At 38.0% G+C, this 24,813-nt stretch overlaps 1 protein-coding gene across 2 annotated transcripts in view; it reads right to left on the reverse strand.

The window, feature by feature from the left end:
• Window positions 1-4,432: 4,432 nt before the first annotated feature.
• homer1b (homer scaffold protein 1b) overlaps window positions 4,433-24,813 on the reverse strand; it is a 31,898-nt gene continuing 11,517 nt past the window's right edge. For both annotated transcript variants that reach the window (XM_017691092.2, XM_017691091.2), the window contains 7 exons: window positions 20,125-20,256; window positions 17,268-17,360; window positions 15,524-15,681; window positions 8,609-8,765; window positions 7,104-7,214; window positions 6,931-7,011; window positions 4,433-6,177 (listed from right to left, as the gene is read on the reverse strand). In XM_017691092.2, the coding sequence (XP_017546581.1) occupies window positions 5,989-6,177; window positions 6,931-7,011; window positions 7,104-7,214; window positions 8,609-8,765; window positions 15,524-15,681; window positions 17,268-17,360; window positions 20,125-20,256 (921 nt within the window). In that variant the 3' untranslated portion in view covers window positions 4,433-5,988. The remainder of the gene's footprint in view (window positions 6,178-6,930; window positions 7,012-7,103; window positions 7,215-8,608; window positions 8,766-15,523; window positions 15,682-17,267; window positions 17,361-20,124; window positions 20,257-24,813) is intronic.

Genomic DNA, 24,813 nt, shown 5'->3' on the forward strand with positions numbered 1-24,813 from the left:
ACGGGGGATAGGTTCTAGCTTGTGGGATTGAGGAAACTAAGTAAAAGTCCACCAAAAATGTTTAGCAGATGCAATTGGGTTGTTATTTAAGTTCAACTTCTGTTGTATTTTGCATACTAAACTCTTCTGTTCTATATATAGTGCTGAAAAGGGTTCTTTGACTGTAAGTGCTATATAGAACCAGTTTTAAAAGGGTTCTCTAAAGAACTATGCACTAGTTTTTCATCATTAAGAAGAACCATTTGACCATACAAAGTTATGCAACATGCTCTCTAAGTGTTCAGGTTTGCATATAGAACTATTACCTTTACTAAAAATGTTGAAGAACCTTGTTTTTAAGAGTGTAAGATGCCTCATTAAAACATATATTAGAAGAGCTTTTCACTAAACTAAGTTGGAAAAAAGGACAAAAAATTGTGATTGTTTTTACACAACAAGAGCTTTTGCCTAAACTAATCTGAGAACATTTTTTAAAAGTATGATTTTAAATTTGATCAGACTTTTCATTTTGTGCAGTCAAGAGACACACAAAGAATTTCTCATAAAATAAAGGCTTTGCAAATAACCCTGTGGTTTCTTTGTTTATTACGTAACACATTGCATAATCTCAATAATTAACCATTGACGTGTTCTGTCATTGTTTGTTGCATGACATTATAGATTGACCTGGATTCACTCCTCTGTCTCCTGGAGCAAGTTGATAGTGATCCAAGTGTAGCATCTTGAACTGCTGGGACACTTGCATAACATGGACATTCACTTACCTTCAAATTTACCCCTTAAAGGAAAACTCCAGTGTTTTTCAGACTAAATTCTATCTGTAACATCTATAGCACAAGGTTAATTACCACAGGTAGTCATTTCCCTTTACGTAGAAAAGGAAAAAACATTGAGTTGAAAAACACTTATAGTAGAAGTCATTGGCAACTGCCCAGTGAATGTATGTATGTTTTAGGTCAGTAGATTTTCTGTTCTTTCCGAAGTAAAGGGAATAATATTGAACTTATTATATGTGTAATTTACTGTAATTAATTGTATACTACAAATGCAGCAGAGAGATTAAGTTAAAAAATACTCCTTTAAACCCTAAGGGTCCATATGAAGGCAATGCTTTAAGCACATGACCTTATATTAGCACTAAAAATAATACTTGTTACTGATCATTTAAACCACTCACTGAATAGTAAGACCTAAGGGGCCCATATCATGGAAAATATTGTTTTACTTTTTTAAACAAAAGTTTGAAGTAGTATGTACACACTGTTAAAGTTTAACATACCACTCACTTGCAATTTATGGAAACCCATCTAAAAAGCCACCTTGTTTGGAATTCACTGGTTTTGTAATATAAATATATACAGTATAATAATAAAATACATATATCCACCTATTGTGCACCAATAGCCTCCTCTGCCAATTCATAGTAAAGTTGTAAGGAGTGTTTGAGCCCTGGCTGCTTACTGAATAAGACACAGTACATGGCATAAAGAGAGGTTGGCAAATGATCACGTGGTACATGAAACCACACAAATGTTATAGATGGACCTCAATGGAAAAAATAGCACAAGAAAAACTCTGGACATGGGACCTCTAAGGTCATTCATTGGTTAGTAAACTGAGAGTTCAGGAGGTTAGTGCTCGGTCCTCAATTATGAGCCTTTTGCTGCTTGAATATGGCAGCAGTTGTGAGTCAAAGGGGATTTATATATGGGAAAGAAGCTCAGTGATCATACACAGGCCTTACCATGGAGTGCTCCTTCCTTGTGCACCACAAGATGTCTCCCTCTACACGGTGAATATCTGTTACTTGCAGTGTGTGGGTGGCACTAGCGCAGCAGCTCTAGCTGTGCTGGAATGTAAAGAGCAACAGAGGTTTTACAGTCATCCTACACTGAAATATGGACATGTCTTTTAAACACAGCAGGTATTTTCTCTGTGAGACAGAACATTTTAAACTATAAGCCTTATCAGTGTGTGAGTCTGTGCATGCATTTGCTTGTATACATTTTTAGGACAAATTTTAAGAACTTATTAGTAAATCAGAGAAAGATATAACTAAACTACAATATCAGGACGAATGTTCATCACATTAAATAATTTTTTACAAATTTTACATTTTTGGTAACTGAGGCTAAGCTTAGGGATATGTTTTATGTTAGGCATGTTAAGCTTCTTATTACATAAATAACACCGTGCAAAAGTAAGTGACCACCTTTTTGTTTATTTACTTTCCAGTCAAAACGATCATTAAGTATTTTCAGTGTCAGAAAACAAGCAGAAATCATATATTTAAAAGAAAAATAAACAAAAGTATAATATCAGTTCCATCAGTATTTAATTTGTCCACTCTTTATGTTTGTGCACCTCTTGCCACTTCAACTCTTTAATCCTTCTAAACTTAAAGGTGCCATAGAATGGAAAACTGCATTTGCGTTGGCATAGTTGAATAAGTTGAGTTTTGTACAGGAACAGTGTTGTCTCCTTCAAATACAAATCCCCCAAACCCTTTAGACAAGGGTGGTAAATCAGACCAATTCCAAAATCCTAAATTGTTACATAACAATTACATATGTTACATATTTACGCACTCAAAATTTACAAACACCATCCCATGTCCTAGCCCCGCAGGTATTGTGAAGAATGAAACAAGGACAGCGGAGCAACAGCAATAAAAATGGCAGACTATGTGCAGAAATGCTGGCACATTTCATACCTTTCCCAATGAACAGAACAGTCAACAGCCATGGCTGATATTTGTCTTTAAATGAGGCTAAAGTTGGCTTCCCAGTCGCCAGCTTCTTAATCTAATGTTCTATTCCAGTATGCCAGTATGTATCACCATTTATGGTGAAAATTATCCAAACTAGCTGGAAAACAGAAAGCCAACTTCAGCTCCCACATCTTTAAAATGATCCTGGACAACTTTAATTCAAAGTTGTTAGTTTTCTTCACACATTTCACTCTGGACAGTTTCTCAAACCTTGAACAATATCAAGCAGCCCTGCACAGCATTCAACACTGCAGAGACTGAAAAGAGGGGCAGTTCCAACTTGACTAGCATCACAATCTCAACAACAACCTGTAAATAGCAGCCATGCTGTGCGATTTTATCCACCTTATTATCTTTAAGGTTTCATAGTGAGCAAACAACTTCAATTTATGTGTTGTTATCAAGACTGAACGTAACTAGCTAGTATAGGTAGCATTAGCTACTAGCAAGCTCCAAGTATCTACCATAGCAAACTTAATAGTTTGAAGACCTAGTTCATTTTTATGTACATTCATTTCGTTTTCCTGCCTGTGTCTATTTCGACATGTTGCTTCTGTGTGAGCCATCGCAGTGCCTCACTGTAAACGAGCAAGTCAGAGATGAGCTCATCATTTATTCATTAGCCCACCAAAGTGCTTTTTTCATTCTAGGGCCAAATCATTGGATTGGAAATGGTGTGTAAAATCACATCTGGGCATTTTTCACACCTACCAAAATCACAGACCTTCTATGTAGACTTCAGAGAACAATTTAAAATACTGAATAAATGCGTTCTACGGCACCTTTAAAATCAACAAGTTACAGCTATGTCCGCGCAAACAAAATCAGTTCCCAAGTCACCGACATTATGTTCCCCTTCAAAGAGAGACTAACATCCACACAATCAACTACCCAAACATGCCACATCTGCCTTGCAAATGTAAAATGGCTATAGGCAACATTAATGCTGAATGATATATACAGGTTTTGGTAACATATGCTACCATCCAGATGACATCTTTTTCAGGGATGGCCTTGCTTATTTCAGCAAGACAATGCTAAACCATATTCTGTATGTATTGCAGCAGCATGGCTCCATAGTAAGAGTCGGTGAAACACATTGCTGGCATTAAATATAAAATGGGCATATATTTTTTAAAAAACACTAAAATTTCTCAGTTTCAACATTGGATGTGTTGTCTTTGTACTATTTCCATCATTGTATTCTGTTTTTATTTACATTTTGCTCAGCATCCCAACCTTTTTTGAAAACAGGTTTGAATAACAATTATGCATGACCTGGTAGACCACCAAATGTGTCAACATCAGATAAACAGTAGCTTTCATCTTTCAAAGACAGGGAGAAATCGTTTGTAATTACTGGCTCTTGACTGGAAATTAAATAAATGAAAGGATGGTCCTTGATTTTCGGACAAATTCCCCATTAATACCCTTGATTTCAGAAGAAATGTTGGATAAGCAAGTGTCTCAAACCTTTGGACATGAAGTGTATGTACGGCCCTACGTCCTCAAATTGTAGAGCAATAAACGTGTGTGTGTGTGTTGCATTGTCACTGCTTGTAGATAAAAGCATTCGTACAGCAGTCTTGTCAGAGCGTTAGGGATGGGAGAGTAAGCAGCTTAAGCAAGTCATTCATAAATAAAGTCACTGAAAAAGCAAGAAAGTTTTGGAGTTCACTTTAACAAAGACCAGAAATTTCAAATATTCAAGGGGCAACAGGGTTGTTTTGTATGCAGATAAAGCTTAGTGCCAGACAAAAGGGATTCAACTGTGAATCCCAACTGGCTAAGCTTAATCTGTGTCTGTGATTTTGTGGCTTAGACATTAATATAGACAAAAAATAATACTATGTTTAATTGACCAAATTACTACCAAGCAGAAAAACATTATACTGATGCACTATATGGCCAGATGTATGTGGACACCTGACCATCACACCTTCATAAGCTTGTTGGACATTCCATTCCAAACCGAAGTCTCTGAGCTCTTGTGTACAACTCATTTCACTGACAACATCTGTCTATGGAGATCACTTAAACTGAGGTGTGCCCACACACTTTTGACCATATAGTGTGCATTCTGTAAAGCCTATGTGAACCACACAAGTACTGCTTCTTTTCATAAGCACCTTTTCTTGATATTTTTAAAGATTTTTTATTAATGTTGGGAAATAAAATTGAATTTTCCCAATTCTCTATAAATACAATCCTATTGACAGTGCTCTATGTACCTTTATCCATCAGCATATACAGCTCATAACAACACATTATATAATATCAGACTGTTAAGTTCAGCACACTGCATTTGGTAATTCAACAAAAAAGACAAGAGAATCCTCATCGAATGAAATATTAGGTGCTGAAAAATGACTAAGGCTGATACAGTCCAAAAGCATTAGAACTGGTCTGAAGAGAACTAGAAGGGGTACATCCACTAAACCACATGAGTCCATAGATCAGTTCAGAGTTGGAATACCTGATAAATACACTGAGGTGGCATAAAGACTCGTTCTAATATTGCTCATTGTACATTACAGGCCAAAATGCCACACCTGCATCTATGTGTTTGGTGACCTCCTAAAGTGTTTTTTGTTGGTTTTTTGTTGTTATCAGGAAGTCAGTAGTAGAATATCCTGAAGCTTTGACTGAATGTTGAGGCAGTTTCCTTGAAGGTGACGAGGCAAGCCAACAGGGTCTGGCTACAATATATGGCTCGGAACATCCTGACGCGATGCGTGACGGACGATCCAGTGATTGTGATTGATTTGAGTGTCCTCAGCAGCATAGAAGATGTCCTTTAATGCCAATTGACCAGGCACATGTAACCAGCACCTTTGAAAGGAAGAGCCTACATGCAGCCATGTTCGTCTTTGTAGGCCGCCTACTTTCACTAGGATTACCTGTGTTTAAGTCTACGAATAAGGAAAACAAACAGTAAGAAAAAAGAATAAGAGTAGTACATGGGCGATATCACCTAAGTAGGTAGCAGTGGCACTGAAGAAATATTACCCACCTAAAAAGTACAAATTCAAGTGCAACCGAATGCTTATCACACCGTTTAAGTAAATATATAATAACCAGTCTTCCAGTCAGGAAGGCTTTGAATGAATGTACGCCAGACTGGAATGGTCTGGGCTCAGAAGCTGTGCATGTTTTTCGTTCTCGTCACTGTGTACCTCGAAGTCTGTGTTTTGAGGCAGAGGTGAAAGTGATGTGTTCTAGCTGTCCTCTATGAGTTTGGCCAGGTTGTCCCTCAGCTCCGTCAGCTCAAAGATCTTGCCATCCAGAATCTCCAGCAGTGTTTTGAGACTCTTACGGAAGTTCTCCTGCTCCACCTGGCTGGCCTCCAGACGCTGCTCCACATCTGCTAATTGCTCCTCCAACTCCTTGTTCCGCGAGTCTGTAGCCTGGAAGTAGTCAGTAGAACCGGTGTAAATCTCTGACCTCGATTATGATTCTTTAGGAAACTTTAGGATTTATTTAGCATTGAAAGCACCAAGAACTCTCAAATTTGATTCATATTAAAATTCAGTTTGATTTAATGATACAATTCAGTATTACATTTAAAAATACACTAAACTTACGCGTGACTGGATGAACAATTTACACAACAGTGAAATTATGATGTTTCAAAACATTATAAGGCCCTCATGCTGCCCCATTTTTAAACCGTAGCCCTATCCCCGCTACAATGTTGAAAAGATGGTTCTTCAAGGGTTCTTTATTAAAGAAAATGGTTCAAAAAGGGTTCTATGTTGCACCAAAAAGTGTTCTTCTAATGTTACGATGACCAGTCTATAACAATAAAAGAACTGTTTTTTGGTGCTATATAGAACCCTTTTAAAAAAGGTTCTATATCTCCATCTCCATCAATCTGAAGAACTCGTTCATGCAAATGGTTCTATAATAGCTCTTAGGGTGTTCATGGTTCTATACAATTTTATTTACTAAAGAACCTTGAAGCACCATCTTTTTTAAGCATGTACCCTGCATGTGGTCTCTCTGTGACAGACTGAACAGACTGAGAAGAAAAATTATCTGCCACTGTATCATCAATAATCCGAGAGATTCACGCTGGTACCAGTCACTTGATTTCACTCACTCAGATTTGAGTCTTTATCTTCCTTTATCTTAACTTGGCTCAGTGCAGCAGCACTTACCTCCAGTTTCTGTTCCAGCAATTCTTTCTGTGACTGCAGCTGCTTAGCGTTTTCCACTTCCTCCCTCAGACGCTCCATTTCCTGTAAAGAGGAGGAAAGACCATTATAGTTCATTAGAGAGGATGAAACAAGTAGTAAAAAATCAAGGCGTAATGTAGCACTTAGGGTTGTACCTCTTCTTTAGCCTTCAGTGTAGCCTCCAGCTGCTCGATAGTTTGGTTGAGCTCTGTTTTCTGAGACTTGATCACGTTAGCTTGACTGCTTTGGCTCTCCAGTTCTGACACCTGATGGTTCAAACATCACAATCAGTGTTACAGATTAGTGTCAGATCTATTATCACTGACAATTTAAATAATACCAACTTTCTCTCCCTCCGGGCACTCTGTCCACATCATATTTGGTTATTACTGCACTTGTAAGGTGTCATGATTGGTCCCTCCCAGTACTTGTGTTTTGGTCTCACATGTGCTTTTGTTTACGTGCCAAAGTGCTTTTGTTTAGTCTGGCCCCCTTGTTTTCAGACTCCGCCCCTGATTGTTATTACCTGTGTTTTCCACCTGTGTCCTGTTATGCCGGTTGTATTTAAGCCCTGTGTTTTTCCTAGTTGTTGGTTGTTCTTTGTATTGTTTGATATGTTTGTGCTGTTTGATGTTTGAGGTGTATGTATTGCTTGGATTTCTGTGTTTCTGTTTAATATGACTGTCCCTCCTGCTCTCCATGTTGGCTCTCTGACCCTGGACCGTTTCGACCCTGAATCTGGATTTGTCCATAATAAATCTTGCTTTTCTCCACATATGCATCCACCTCCTCATCGCTCAACGTTACATAAGGTTACAGCTGCAACCACATTTACAAATATTTACTTTTACTTTCTGAAGACTATCAGGGCTTTTGCCTTTAGAAATACGACTATAATAGAAACAACACAGAAAAAAAGAGACTAATTGAATGCAGTTATTGTAAGACACTGAAAGGCAGTTTGTCCATTTATTTACATTCATTAATAACTGTGTAGATGTAATATGTTTTATTGATGTGGAAATAATTTTAGAGTGTTTCTGCAACTACAAGCACTTTTAGGTGGATTTTTAGTTATAGTGGTATGCAAAAGTTTGGACACTGCTGGTCAGATTACATGTTTATTTGACTTTCTTAGTGAAAATAAGTTAAAACCTCCTCTACAGAGACTTATTTCTGCATGTTTTACTGCACAATTACTGTTTATCGGCTGAATTTAACATTTTGGGGAAAATATGTATGTATATATAAAATGTGGTCTGTGCAAAAAGTAATGGCACCTTGTATGTTTTATTTGAACAGCAAATAAAGTTAAACTATGCAATACAATTAGCAGATAAACGTCATATTTAGTTATTCTTTTCACTTTAGAGGATGTGTTCATAAGTAATTTGACCAGTGGTGCCCAAACTTTGTATCTTAGCATGTGCATTAATATTTTAAAAATGAAGCACAATAAATATTGTAATATGGGCCTATTTTCAAAAACAATATTGTTCTCAGTGTAATAGTTAAACATAAATTACAAATATTTGGTCAAAATAGCAGATTTATTCATATCCCACAACTGCGAGTTCAAATGAATTACAAAATGATCTCTTTTCAATTTACCTTACAGTGTATATGTAAAATCTTATCTTATCACTCTGCTTCTTCTCACCCTTTTATGAAGCCTCTCAGCCTCCTCCTGATAAGCAGCCAGCTGCTGTTTCCATTGTTTGACGTTGGCTGTGGACTCCAGCAGTGCTGCTGTCAGCTTAGCATTGTTGCTCTTCAGCGCTGCTAACTCTGCTTCCCAGTGCTTGTTGGTGGTTGGACTGTACAACAAACAACATAAAGACACAGCACATCAGTGCTAGCACATAGTAATAACAACCACTGGTCAGATACCATTACAGTAGTATTTAAGGCTGCTTAAAATTTGCTTCGAATAATCAACACTGGCATTTGGGAGAACAGTTTGGGGTTGGGGGTGGTTGGGGTGAAATGACCCTTTGCCCTCCCGTAGTCGGTGCACTCCATGTCACTCCATGTGATTAATGTAATATTATCATGCATTTGAAATTTTAAGTTTTTGTCTTCCAAAACAGATTTTCTTTCTCAGTGACCATTTTTTTAGCAAGATGCTAAAAAGTCCAATTGGCCTGACTGCATGTCTTTGAACTGTGGGAGGAAACCTACACAGACACGGGGAGAACACGCAAACTCTTTTATAGTAATTATAAAAATAGCAAATAGTAAAATAGTGTCAGCAGTAATACTACACGAGTTACTGTACGAATTTCTTCACTATTCTACTAATAAATTCAGACAATTACTATAGTTTATTACAGAAAACTATACAAGTATTATAAAAAAAATGTAAGACAGTACAACAGGAACACTACAGGAGGCTGAAATGTACAGTACTGTGCGAAAGTCTTAGACACCCAAGACACATTTATATATATATATATGTGATTTTGTGGATGTTAGTGTGTTTGTTTAACCATTTTGAAACCTCTCCTCGAGGAAGTCCAGTATTATATGCAGTTAAAAAGCAACTCCTGGTTTGACCAGTCAGTGCTTTATTAAATTCTGCTCATGATGTAATTGATGATATTAACAAGTCTCTGTGCTGGCTGTGAAGGTGTCAAGGTAAAATGTACCCAAGAAATTCTTGTTACTTTTTATTGTTTTTATGTTTATTTGAATTATGATTATGACTTTATTCCAATGTATATTGTGATAAACTCACTGCTGAGGTAAATTGTTTAAAAATTTGCTTAGATGCCTAAAACCTTCGCACAGCCCTGTACTACTAATCATAGCAGTATTATACAGCACTACTGAAGTCTCTCTAATCTATTTTCTAATAGTGTCAAAACAGATCTACAGTGAAATGGTGTAAGGAAATAAAAACAAAGACATGGAGTTGTGAAATTTTCATAGGACAGTCACCATAAACAATTTAGCCATAAACACATTGAAATCACGCCTGAGGCAACTTCAAACATGGTATGTTAATTTTTGCAATCATAGCTCAGTTTTGGACACCACAGCAGAATATGTAGACCACTCATTAACACCGCCTCAGGCCAGATAAGGATTTATCCCTTACAAGCTGATACTTCCTTCTACTTGAGGTCATATATATCTGAAAAGAGAAAAACAGCAGTGAGAGTCATAGTTACTCTCCCAGCCCTGAAGCACAAAGAGGCCAGAAAGAGGCTACTTGAGGCCGCATGTAATTACAATGCCATTCTGGGTGACTGAGAGAGCCATTTAATTTCAGCTGTCTGTCAAAGATGCTGTGTGCTTCAGCCACTAGAGCACTTTCAAGAGCATCACAATTAGAGGAGCTGTCTAACAAATCCTGTTGACTGGAAATCCACAGATTCAACAAATTCTGATGCAATGACTGCATACATGCTATACTGAACTTAATATGTGTTAATATTTCAGATTTAAAACTGGTCCCAGACTCTAAACATGCCAGACACTTACATGTTTATATCTGGGTTGAGTGGAAAACTGGGTAGATTTTTCACTGAACTATTACGTTAACTAAAGAAAGTAGAGAAGGAACCTTTAAACAACAAACAAGTCTTGGTGGAATGACTACACTTAGGGTGAGGGGGAAATGTACATTTATACAAATGTACAATTATACATTTGATATTATGCCAGAATATTCCTTTAAAGAAACCTTAAACTCCCATTCAATGAAACAGAAGATGAGTGGGCCATGGATTTTAATGTATATGCAGAAGTATTGAGATGCTGCCACTGAAGTAGATTACAGCCCACAGAAACCCCCTCTCATCCTCATCCTCCACCAAGTGTGAGTGGTTCCTTGTGTTGCGTTTTTCCCCCAGCTTGTCTCCTCTTCCCTTCTCCTCTCAGCCACCCACCAGCCAGAGCGTAACGCAGGCTTCTAAAGACTCCAGCACGCTGAACGCCCACGCTGCAGCCCACAAGGAATCATGCTAATTCCTTTTCATCTCCCACCACATCGCCACCTCTCTGCTGACGTCAGCGCCACCTCTCTCTGTCACCTGCCACTACAACTGACAGCAGATCCTCGGCCCACACTTCAACACCTACTGAAGCCACAAGCTTATAAAGCTTCCTCACAGGAGAAGGCAAGACAGACCAGACCAGACTCAGTGAGACTCAGAGAGAGGGAGAGAGAGAGAGAGAGAGAGAGAGAGAGAGAGAGAGAGAGAGAGAGAGACCTATGACGGAAATGAAGAAGAAAATGACTTCAACTTTGGTAAGCTATTCACTTTTTCCAAAAATTCTCTACATGTCTTGATTAATGCATTTTCTTTCTTTTTTAGAGGTTGTTTAATAGCCTTCATTCATTGATTGTGATCAGTCTTACTGATGACAGGGCAATTCAACAACATCATGTATTTATTTAGGTATGATCCTTTTTATTTCTTGATCAACTGTAGTTGTGTTTGAGATTCTTTTGATCTAACTGGTTTTTAGCTTGTATTCACAGTTAACCATGATTAATAATCAAGGCTGTAATGTACTAATGATTAATAATTGCACTTCTAATTTTGATTCCTCATCATGAAGACGGTTCATTCGACAGCCAAAAAAAGGGGTCAGTGGTGAGGTAGTGGTCATGTGACTGCCATGGTTTGATACAAAAACATCCATTTTATCTCATTATCATTGTATTAATCCTATGTAATAAAATGGACATGGGCATGAAGCTCTTTGAGCACAACTCCTGGTCCACATGTGTATTAACTTAGGATAGTATTCACTTCTTACGATTAATTCGCATGACTACAACTTTACCAACTTCCTGAAAAATGTTGGTATATCTTTAAAAATGAACTGTGTTATACTTTATTGATGCTACAGGGAAAATGTGTTAATTTGTTGCATAACTATGCCCAGTTTGGAAGGGAAGGGAATACCCAACCTTCTGGTTGCTGGCTCATCTGTCCTACTATTACAACTGTAGTTCAATTCTTGCAACAAATGTTCATTTAATAATGTGCATATGTCCCAGCGAAATGCTTTGATTGTGATGTTCTTAAGATATAACTCACAAGGCCTTTATTGTTTTCATTTCGAAAAGTCTGGACATCATTGAACTAAATACAATGTATTTGAATTTCATGTGTAAACCATCCACTGAAATAAACTTTGCATACTCTTTGTAAACAATTCTACACCTCGTGAATGAACATATTTAGACAAGTTCTATCAACCAGCAAAATCAATTGAGAGTATGGATAAATACCCATCTACACCAGCCCTGTGAATTCCCTGAAATGAACCCTTTAATGAATCAATAAACAATCACACTGTCCAGTTACATCACTGGCCCTGCCTGTCTGTGCACCATTCTAACACATTATATAGCCAGGCTTGTACTACATTCATCCATGTCTGTACAAAAGCACAAATACACATGTATAGGCTAAAACGACTCCTACTGCATCCAAACCAAGAACCACTGCAGCCCTATACTTGCACACGAACAAAATCAGTTCATCTGTAAACGCCATACATTCCAGCACTATGACATAACAGGCTGTCAGAGTGAGTCTCATGTGCTTCATGCACACGTAACTGAATTCACCACCCACACAATGAACAAACTGGAGTCTGTTGCCACTTTATGCTACTGAGCTCGGTTTCTTTTATTTGTAAAACAGTGAGTCTCTATTTGCAGATCATTCACCAACAGCTGAGATACAGCAACTCATACAGATTGTCTAATGTTCATGTTTATTTAAACAGACATCAGTCAGTTTTAGTGTCCTTAAGTGTTTCACTTACACTGAATTTGTCTACAATTACAAACCTACTTCAATTTGACAAGTAAGAAGTTGAATTACAACAACCTGAGAAATGAGGGGGATGCAATATTTAATCAATGCAGAAAATAACTCTTCTCAGAAATGTTTATACAAGTGCATAATCATTATTAAAGTACAACGAGAAACATTCCAACAGTCACAAAATTACAAGAGGTTTACAAAAACATACCATCCCTGCATAAATGGAACTATAAACTGCATATCAAAATCAAAATAATGAAATAATTAGTAGTTCAGTCAAATATGTCAATGCTGCTAACAGCGAATGGAAGTGAATAGCCACCACTTAGCATAATGAAAGTCAAGATAACTGGGGGCTACTAGCTTGCATTCAGGCTTAACTATGTTAGCATGTTTAGTCAAGTCTTTTAAAATGAACAAAGTCAGGCTTAAAGAAAGTCCTTTTGAGTGGCTACGAAACAGTAAAAGGATGCAAGGTTTTCAGTCATCAAAGAGATCAAATACTCAGAAATATGCATATAGAAATGCTGCATTGTGGAATTTCCAGCAACGTCAAAAACAGCCTGTGTGCTTCAGCAAAACATGAATGCCAACAACGTGCGCAATGGCTTTTATCAGAAGGAGCAGACTCGACATGCTTTAAACACGTGTCTGGAAAAAAAAAGACAAAAAATAAGACATTTAATACCGAAGAAACAGACCTTGGTCGTATTGTGGGACCAATGAGGCATTGCTGACTCAACGGTTTGACTCATTACATGGGATGCTTATGAACAGATGATGCCTACTTCAACCTAATCAACAAAGTCTGCTCAGCAGGAGAAATACATCATTTGACTAGAAAAAGACTGCATTACAAAAGCACAGAGGTTCCACTGAGAGCCTGTGCTTCATTTGCAAATCTAAACAGTAAAAGTAAAAATCTTAAAGGGGCTGTCAACTCGACTGCAATCAGAGGAAACATCTCAATGATACTAAAGGTATGTGAATTAAAGTCTCAAGGAACACAGTGTAAATTAAATTAAAATGTTTGCATGATGCTAAAATTGAGTGTCATATTAAACACCTAGCAAAATTTGAACAAGAAAACAAGATAGAAATAAAATAAAACGCAGCTTAAAGTCCTAATGTTCTGATGAGCACCTGTGAATGACCAGTCCAGCACTCCTGGCCTGCTACAAAAATGAGATACATTTTTTTGGACAGCAACAATACATAGGGGGTGTTGCAGACCCCACTGTGTCCAGTCACTCAAAATATTATCCACATTTTATATTGCAGCATGTTTAAGAAAGTGAGGTTCTTATTCACTTTACCACCAAATGTACATCAAGGGAATGGCAGCATGGCTGGTAGAACTTATAGCTGAACAGACAGGAACAGATGACAAGCAAACAGATTAACTAGTTTGCTAGGTCAGTTATGCTTGCTAGGTTAGCTCACGCTTGGTTGTTAGATTTCGACTGTTAAGTTTCTACAACTTGAACAGAAAAGAGGAGTTTTGTTAAAGCTGTGTGAGTGGGACCAAACGCATCCGCCTTGTGATTGGTGAGGATAGTGCTTATTATATGCAATATCTCAATATCAGGACTGCCCAGTTTACATCCAGAGAGGATCATTTTTGCAAAATGCATTGATGATTTACTGGACACAGGAACATTATTAATAAGACATACTTTGTGTATTGTGCGCCCAGAACAGTAAGATTAACCTACTTCAGAAGAAAATGTGGATAAAGGTTCCCTGGGGCTTTATTCATAATTAACCATTTAGATTTGAATAGACAGATCTTAAACCCTACAAACAGGAAATGTTCAACTGCACTGCCTGATCTGGACTGTGTGGGCATTTCAGATAGCGTGTTGATTGACAGTGGTGTAGCCATGGCAACATATGCACAGACACTCAGCGTATTCTGTAGCTTTTTTCCTGGCAGAAGTTGAGCTTTGAAATTGTGTGAAATATAAGATCATGGATATAAAGTTACATTCAGCCAGCTAATGCAAGTAGTTCATAGCTAAATTACAGCACAATTGCCAGTTGGCTACCACAGGCGAGTAATCGTACAAGCCACTTGGGATTTGCCTTTGGTTTTGGACCCTCTGTAGTACTTTTTGTGTCTCTGGGTGTCACAAAAGGTGACAGCATGACAAAAAGTAGAAGGGAAGGAGTATTAATAAAATGAAAAATAACCTTCCAAAAGCTCAACATGACAGCCAGCTAGACTAGCAGTCACTGGTTTGTGTTGGGTGGTGCGGCAAGGAGTTGCTGATGAAAAATTCCGCTTAGTTCTGACTGTTGAGAAATAAACTTGATGTCAGCTTCTTCCAAACCTTCTTCCAGAAGTCTCTAAATGGATCAACTTTGACCCCATAGCTCACTAAAACATATAGATTAAGGAAATAAGTTTACAGCCCCTTTAAAATCCCTACAGAAAAAATGGGCAAAATGTGGTCTTTAAATAGCTATCTGGCAGACAGCTGCAGTGTGGGCGTAGCATGCGGCTAGGGCCACTGTACATTAGTGTCCTCTCATCCCGAGACTGTCAGTGTTTTTCAAGTGGCGGGTAAGAGCCAAAACACATGAAGCTGAGATTATGTAAGGTGCATTGATGCGCTTTCAGAAAACTGTTGGGTTGTCGAACCAAAGCATACCAACACGTGGACCCAGATCAAGTGGGCGTTGAGGGCTGTGAAAGCTCCTCTCATAGTCACAATGCCAAGCTGTTAGTTTTCTGTAGTGCTCACTCAAACACTGAGTGTGGGTGCTGGTGCTGTAGTTACCTGTGTGCGAGGGACGGGGTGGTCGGGGACAGATCTGACTGCAGCTCCGAATTCGGCGATGCGTCAGACAAGGTAACATCATCACCAGTGCCATTCACCCGGCAGAGGTCAGCGGTGACGGGAGGGGTCAGAGGTGAGTGAATATCAGCAGGTGATTCCTGTGAACACATCAGTGTCAGAAACTCAAAGGCAGTATTCATTTTAAGAGCAACCACAGCTGGCTCTCAGTAAAGACAGTATTCTTGGTCAACCACAACTCAACTAATTACATATGATGATTTTTTTTATTACTTACAGTTGTCTTTACACTTAACACTTCCTAAATAGCAATTTTTATATTGGAAAAAAATGTAATCTAAATTAAAATATAATTATGCATTAAAATGTGCAGAAGTGTGTTTCTCGATTGTATGTACTTTCTTATTCATTTTTGCACTTGAATTATAGTTATTTAAAGGTTCAGTAACTCATCCAGGCAGGAAGACATCTGCTACCAATAAGACTCCTTCATCAAGACTCTTAATGCTTTGTTCATATAACACTGTTAAGCCGTGGTCCCACCAAACTGATCCCTAGGTGAGGTGGCTAGCATGGCTAGTATAGAATATAGCACAAAAAAAGGTTCCTCTGTTGTGATAAGCTTGACATCATAAGAATAGCAGAACTCATTTTGGAGCTATATAGAGCCATTTTCAAAAAGGTTCTACATAGAACAATATACAACACATTCTCCATCAGTCTGAAGAACCATATCACTAGAAATTAGAAATAAAGGTTCTGTGCAGGAAGGTTCTGTTTTTTGTTCCTCAAGGTACAAACGATGTAAATGCATCCTCAAAAGTACAACAGTGGTTTTAAGGTCCCATTGTGTACCTTGAATACGTTTTTCCAGGTGAAAAGTATGTATTCATTTCTTTTCGTAAGCTAATGTTTCAAAACAGAACAATAAAGTAAAAACAGAGATGGGGTGTGTGGAGTCTATATAACTTTTTATGGCACAATTATGTTCCATGACTAAAGGTACTGAGATGTACCCCTGAGGATACCACCACAGTGACAAGAAGGGTACTGCACCACTGATAGTTTTATACCTTTTTTAAGTGTGTGTCTTTCTTAAGTACTTCATAGTCCAATATTATGTTTTATTATCATTTATAATATTATCATTTATCACCATTTTCCAAAATGGGAGTAAAAAGTCAACTTTTATTCAAAAAGTTAGTTTGATTTGATAAAAAAAAATTCCTTACTGGGGACATCCATAAAGAAAACTCTTAAGTCTTATTTCTGCTGCAACACTAGCACCCACATTTGTGCTTATTTTGTGAAATACTGTGGAAGGATAATATGAAGGAATTCCTGTAACTGCCTGCGGGAAATCCTCTGAAAACTGTGACTGTACTGATAACAACAAATACCCAACAGGAAATGACTGCAGAGGCAGAGCAATTACTGATTTTAGCAGCCCAATTGCATATTAACAATACATCATTTAGGCTTCGGTTTACGATTAAGAATGGCAAAACTGTTTTGAAAATTAATCAACTGCTGTGAGCTTTTCACTCAATAGCACAACTGTGAATACAACTTCTTAACTACATGCCTGAGTGCAAAGCTCCAGGGAGCTGACATTTAGCAGGACAAGAGACTCTCAAGGAATTAAATTTAATACACAGTAGCGTGACACAGTGAGTTAAAGGCCCTGTCGAGATCTTACAGTGAGGAAAACAAACAGCTGTCGCACCTGAGAGGGAGAGCTCGCCATCTCCATCTTCTCTAAAGACTTCTCCTTGGCTAAACGAGCCGCTTCCTTATACTCCGCAAACTTATCTGCAAACTGTGAAGAGAGACGAGGTCTGGAGTTGGAGAGAGTCATGTTTACATGAATAAACTCACATCCAAATATATACAGAGAATAAGATCTGTAAAGCAGTTCATCTGGACAGTAAGCATTTATTTGTTTAATTAAAATAAATGCAAATAAACAAATAACATGTTATGATTTGATGTGTGTCAGTGTGCTGGCATAACATTTCCCAAAGCTCTTCCCAGAGAAGCGGAGTGTTTACAGTTACTATCCAACGCCCAGTTCAGATAATCAGGCTTTCATTACACTAAATCAGGCATGCTGATGAAGTAATTTAACAAATCAGTGCAATGACTGGAGTTCAGTTCGAAATTAGGAACCAAACCTGTGTTTTCCTACCCATGTGCTTCTAACAAACATCAAGAACTTATTAAAAATGAAAAAAATCAGTGACACTTTATTTTAAGTGGTCCTTTATAGATGAAACAAACACTCAACAGACTCAAAACACTCTCAGTAACATGTCAAAAACATATGAGGCTGAGGTTTAGGTTTTGGGCCAAGGTTAAGGTTAGAGTTAGGATTAGGGCCAGGGTTAGGGTTAGGTTTTTGGTCGAGGTTAAGGTTAGGTTTTGTGTAATGGAAGTAACATATTAACAAATTCATCTACATAATGTCAGTAATGTATCAACAGAACAACAAGATATTTACTTCAGTGTATTCAGACGCTTCGCTAATGTTACTTCACTGATATGTTGTTGATGTGTTACTGATAATCTGTTAAGAGTTTATTAATTTACAAATGAAAAAAACTTGCTATATTTTACTATATTTATGCATATTTGTATTGTAACGTTCCAGTTAGCACATTTACTGCCAAGAGAAATAGTTCAAAACATTGAGACTATTGCACAGTATTTTGTAAAGTCTTTAAAGAAACATTACATTAACCCTTTAGAAGTTGCAGTTAGTACTAGAAATAATAAAAGCATGTTATAATTTTATATTAATTATTGCTCTAGTAGCTCATTGAAACGAGCAGATAATGTCAATGATTAATTTGTGTTTGTGTGTTTGTATTTGTAAAGAGGAGAATGGGGGACAAATTATGATTTGAATTTTATCAAAAGTTATTACATTTTTGCCGTTTGTTTTTTTTTTTGTCTTTGAAGCTTCACACCTATCGACAAGGAATGTAAATTGAATATAATTCCTTATTGGAAGTACAGCCTTACATAATTAGTTACATAGGTATAACTGTAATTACATGTAATAAAAATGAATAACTATTCTTCTTAATAATAATAATAATAAGACTGAAATAGGGAAAACACTTCATCATGTCTGACCAATCTCCCTCCCTCCCCATCCATCCTCAGCTGGTGTGCTGACACAACAATGTTTACATAGAAACAGAAGCTAAACACCATAAATCACAGATAGCTTAGTGCACACATGCACATATCTAAATCTACACAATATGCAGGCATTTGCATAGAGATTGCTGCTACACCAACTGACATAAGTGAGAGAGCATTTTGGAAAGAATATAGGCTCATGTAAGATTGTGCTTCATCTTCTACACATCATGAGCGTGCATGTTCATTCAAAGTCACACTGATCATGGGAGCCTTATGGGGAACAGACTAAGCTCTTAGGAAAAAAGTTTCTATATAGTGTCAAAATAAATGGTTATATGACTTGTGACAATGGCTGTATAGTTAGTGTTAGTCAGAGACCATCCTTATGCAATCTCCAGTCAAAACTGCCACAAGTTAACAAGTTACTCATTATTCAGAGTCATGAAAAAAAAAACATGCATTTAACAGAAAATTGCAAAGAAGCCTCAAAAACTAAATATAATATCAGTTCTTTCAATATTTGTTGTGTCCGCTCTTTGTCTTTATTATAGCTTCCATTCTTTCCAGGAGACTGGTGCAGTTTCTGCTTCACATGATCCAAATAGCCCAAATCTGAGATTCATCTGGGGGGGCAGTTTTTGGTGGTCTAGCAGGTCTTGTCCCATTTTCTCTTTATCCCCAGTTTTGGAAACTCTTGCTTCTTCACTTATTTTCCTTTGACTGTCATTATCCTTATGCAAGTGGAATATCTTTTATCTAATCAGAAATATATCCTGAAAAATGAATAACGTATCCTCAATGGCTGTTTTTAATGCCTGTCTCTGACCTGTACAAGAGGTTTTCCATCAGAGAGAAGAACCACTGAAATGGTTCTATATATAACCATTACCTTCACTAAAGAACCCTTGAACAATACTTTTTTATGGGTGTAGATACATGGAGATCTTTAGATGCAGACAAAAGAGAAAAGAATAAGGGAAGAAGAGAACCCGCAGAAATGTGACAGGGAAGGAGTAGTGCTGGTGTGTGTGAGTGTGAGGGCATGATGTCTCTCTTGCATAAGCCTGATAGTGAGGCCTTGGTGGTTTTCCACCCCCAGTGTGTGACAGTGCTTAATCATAATGCAGAGGAGCGAGAAATAGGAGAAAGAGCGAGAGAGAGAGAGAGAGAGAGAGAGAGAGAGAGAGAGAGAGAGAGTGAGAGAGAGAGCGAGAGAGAGAGAGAGAGAGAGAGAGAGAGAGAGAGAGAGAGAGAGGAGAGGAGAGGAGAGGACCACGCAGAAGAAGCCTCCCACGCACTGATGACTGTACAGCTGCTCATTAGGGCAGAGTGTGTAGGTGTTCCCCAGCTCAGAGATGCAGAGAGAGAGAGAGATAGATAGAGAGAGAGATAGTGAGAGAGTGAGAGAGAATGCTGTAGAGAATTCCACCCACCTTGGCCAGATGATGCTCGGAGGAGAAGCCCAGGCCATACACTGTGTTGGCGCGGCTGTCTGCCCACTGGCCAAACTTCTGCGACGTTTTCGTGAAGCTCATGTTTGGGGTGATGGTGCTGTTTATTATAGCCTGTGACAAATCACAAAGAACAGCAATTCTCTTCACAACCTGCTGCTGAACAAGTGAACATGAGAGTGGGAGCAGGGACAAGAGCTTCACAAGAACACTGACAGAAGGTTTTCGAAGCTGCTTGTTCTCCTCAAGACCTCAGCCTAGTCTCGGCTTGCTCCACTAACAGGCCACAGCAAGAGCACAGTGGAGGATGTGTCACTGAAAGAACATTGCAGTAGAATGTCCCTTTGATTAAGGTTGGGCAATATGGTCAAAACATGATATCACAATACTTGAAGACATTTTCATACGTATCACAGAATTTTGTTTATTTCTACAATTTTTTTACTGTTATATTTATTTAATAATTCTGAGTTTTTCTAACAAGTTGAAACATTCTAATATAGTTCTCTATAATAAAGAGCATGTTCTATACAGTTCTGTAATGAATCTTTTAAAAAGGGGTTCCTCTGTTTTTTGGAAGTCATGTAACCTGTTGTAGTAGCCAAGAGTGAATGCATCGTTTTCATAAACATGCTATTTAGGAAACAATATGAGGGAAAATCAAATAACTGTTAAAAGTCAATTTAAGGAGTATTCTAGCATAAAACTAGAGGTTAATATATTTGTTGTGTTACACAATACACAGTAGCATAGCTTTACAGCCCTCAGCCTCATCGGTTTTACAAAGTTCCCATGCATTGCATAAATGCATCATACAACCTTTGGGAATCCCTGTGGTGTCAACCAATCCTGACTCCTAGCCAAATCAGTAAGCTGTAGGCTAATATACACAACCATACATATATATAATTAGCTTACCTCAGCCAACAAACAAAATCATGAAGAAAACAATGATTCTGTCTTTGTTCAACACACAATGGATGCCAGAGACAAGTTTTCACACTTTAATCAGAGAAAAGAACACAACCTGAGGTAAACTACCCAGAGAGTAGGTCTGTCATGATGATGAAATAATTGCCATTAACAGTTTGTCTGATTTTCTTCATTGTGTGAAACAACTAAAGTACAAGCCTAAAGTGAGATTTGGCTGATTAGCTGCCTTGCTTCCTAGCTATTACTATTCAGCCAGTGCCTGTTTATAAGGAGCCTGGCCTCTTCCTATTTCCCCTGTTATATCAAATCCATGACTGAAAAACACCAGAGGGCACCCGCGAGGGAGTCCTCAATGAATGGGGGTGAAAGGAGCTAAATGGCTAAAAACAAAATTTAAAATAGTTTCTAATCACTTGCCAAGAACTTTACTTTAATTTTAGAAAGTAAAAAAGATGTATTTCACTAAAAAAAAGAAAACTTACCTGTAATTTACCTTTTTTCTACAGAAAATAAATTTTGGGCAGCAAGACACTAGCATTACTGCTACTGAGTGCTGATTGGCTGGCGAGCGTATTGGCTGGCTGTTTGCGCTCACTGACATCATGAATGTACATGAGGCACCATTTTAAACTTCAATAACTTGAGTTCAAAAGCTCTTAAACTTCCAGCTCAACCTCAAATAAAGGATCATTACTCATTGCTGCCCTCTAAGTGTGTTTTAGCAAGTTTTGTTATTTTCATAAGACTAATTATGCAGCTCAATATGTGCTTTCTTCGTTCATTCATTTACATGTATTTGCCTCACACCAATGGATGATTATACAAAATGCACCCACTTCATATTCAAATGACTGTGAAAGCTAACAAATGTGGACAACAATTGTGATCAGGTCTAAAAATTACGGTCAAGCGATTATACAATATTTGTGACAGGCCTACTACAGAGCCAGCTAACTCGCAAATTTAGCTTCATGTCATATCTGTCACTTGACTTTAGTATCTTTATTATAATAATGGTTTGAATACAGTTACTACTATGGAGCCCCGCTGGTGACATCCTGTATAAATAAAAGTAATGTGTGGCCATGACTCAGTAAGGCATGGGAACGGGATAATTAAGTCATGGCCACACATTAGGATCTCATTCCCACACGTTAATAAGGTGCGCCCACGCATTATTTTTATTTATACAGGATGCCATCAGTGGGGCTCTGTATACTACAGCAACTTGTTATTACGTAGTTTATACATGCTGTCTTACTGTAATTCGTCTAAATCTGCCTCTTTACAAAACATGCAGTTGTTCAGTGTTCTACAAGTGTTGATCTCAATATCAGTAACATATAGTTTTATCACCCATTCCCACTATGATTTTGAAAGATGAAGAGGGTCAAATGAAGTGTTAATTTAGCGTGAACTGACTGACCGGTGAAAGCATCAACAGGATGTGAAGGAGACAATAGAGTGTGGTCATGTACTCTTAGGGAATCGATGGGTGCGCTATTGATTTGTTCACTGGACACGCTCATGCAATGCACAGCTCCTACGTGAGAGATCATGCTACAGTGATCGATCGAATTCAAGGGGGGAGTGAATGTGTGCCCCTTAACACAGGTCTCAAGGCAGGAGGCCAAGCTGGAGAAATAGCTGAGTTTACTGGCAAGATACTCCAGCAAATGATCTCACAATAAATCCTTCATGTGTCTCCTCCAACATTTAAACAGGGTGGGAATCATCCCAAGAACAGCCCACCATAAACACTTAAGAGCCTCTACTAAAGCTTAAGCCATGCCGCCTTTATTAGACAGTGAAACAGAATCGATGGAATGACCAGCGCTACTGCAAGTGAATGTGTTTGTGTGGGTGTGAAGCTGAGAGCAAATCCGAGGGTGGGGAGAAAGAGAAAGAGAGAAAGAGAGAGAGCATTGAGCAGAAAGGGAGAAGATACGTGTTGCAGTCACCATCATAAACCATCATGTTCTTTGTGCCAATTGCAATGGCCTCAGTTTGCGGAACTCATAATAACATTTAAGCCTCAATTGATCTTTCCATGCTTTGTTCACAAATGCCACAAATTTCATAGCCCCTGTTGTAATGTTGGAGAAGCTTCACAGAATGCTAGTGAAAAAAAACTATTTAACTTAGATTAAACTTAGATTAAACTATTTAACTTTAGCTTACATTCCTCATATAACATGGAGTTTCCTGTTTTCCAGTTAGGTATTATTCCAGCTTTGATAGGCTACTGGTCTGCACTACGTTGTTGTTGCTAATTCATGCAGGTTTGGAAAACGCAATGAATTGGCCACCACGCTAACATTAGTTTGATTACACAACAAAAAATTACACCTATTAGTAGTGAGTGGTATACATGGTATACTTATGTGGTATAACCAAAATTTCTGATGATCTCAGTATATATAGTATGTATATAATAAACCTATTTTTGTAGGTTAACAGTGGCTTATTATTTTGGGTTGTTCCTTCACTTTTAATAAGAACTAATTTTAACAACTGAATTTCTACAAGACTGAAGTCAGCTTCTTTTTTGGCATCTTCTGGTTCAAATTAGGTTTCACCCTAAAGGTTGCAGCAGGTACGTTCTGGTACCTGTATAGGCACCTGAATGTAACTGTTGAACCAATTAAGGTGAAACTACAATTCAGCTTCATCAAATTTTTAAAAATTCTTCTCTCTTTCATGCCTCCCATATACTTGTGCTTCTGACCATCACACACTGTTGGGATTTGGAAAAAAAATTAATTCAGTGATAGTTTTGCACAGAAGGCCCTGGTTTGGTCTGCATGCTAGGCCAAGGCTAACCTCAAAAGACCAGCCATTCCTTTGTGCATGCAGCCTCAAAAACAAGGCAGAAAGTGATTGAAGGTCTGTCCACTACTAACACCTATCAATGCTAACATCACATATTCCCCATTCCATATGTATAATTTAAAATTAATGCCATAGTCAAAATGTAGGTATTTTGACAAAACATTTTTACGATTTTTGCAAACATTCTGTAAAGCTTGTCTACTGCCACAACAGTTGCTACGAAAAAAACAATTTGTCGTTAGGGCATGGAGAGGTCAGTTAACAAAAGCCACCAAAAGGTTTTTCACAAGCAGAGACAAATAAAGAACAAGGGGGGACTGGATATACATCAATTTTCTACGCATGTACAGTATAAAAGGCTTTCAGATACTCCTACACACATCCGGAAAGACAAGACGGAGGTGGGCTCCACACAACTGCAGTACATGAGCTCAAAGAAAAAAAACTGACAGTGGGCCTCAGTTTCTGTTGTGCTACATGTTATACAATCCTCCCTTCAAAGTAGTAGTGGGAAGACAGCGTTCTCTCCTTCATCCCATATCCCCCCATCCTCCCTCACAAAGAGAATCTATCACTCATTGTCCTGTTTAACTTCTGCTAGCCCCACTGCTTATGCTTTAGCTTTAGCCAAAGAAACGCTGTAAATACTTTTTGACCGTACAGGTAAATAAGGGCATTTTTGACATTACTGGTGATGAACACCACTGTCATTCAACTGAAATGAGATTAGAATTTGTGTTATCAACTCATCTGTTCTTAATTTAATGCTAACTCTCAAATCTGATGCTAGCTAATGGAACAAGCTAACACTAACCTAACACTATGTAAATCAGAGCATAATGGCAAAGCACTGGACATGTGCCAGCTAATGAAGTGAGTGTATTTGCAGGCTATGCTTCAGCCTTT

Source organism: Pygocentrus nattereri, chromosome 20 (assembly GCF_015220715.1).
Source record: "Pygocentrus nattereri isolate fPygNat1 chromosome 20, fPygNat1.pri, whole genome shotgun sequence".
Classification (NCBI taxonomy): Eukaryota; Metazoa; Chordata; class Actinopteri; order Characiformes; family Serrasalmidae; genus Pygocentrus; species Pygocentrus nattereri.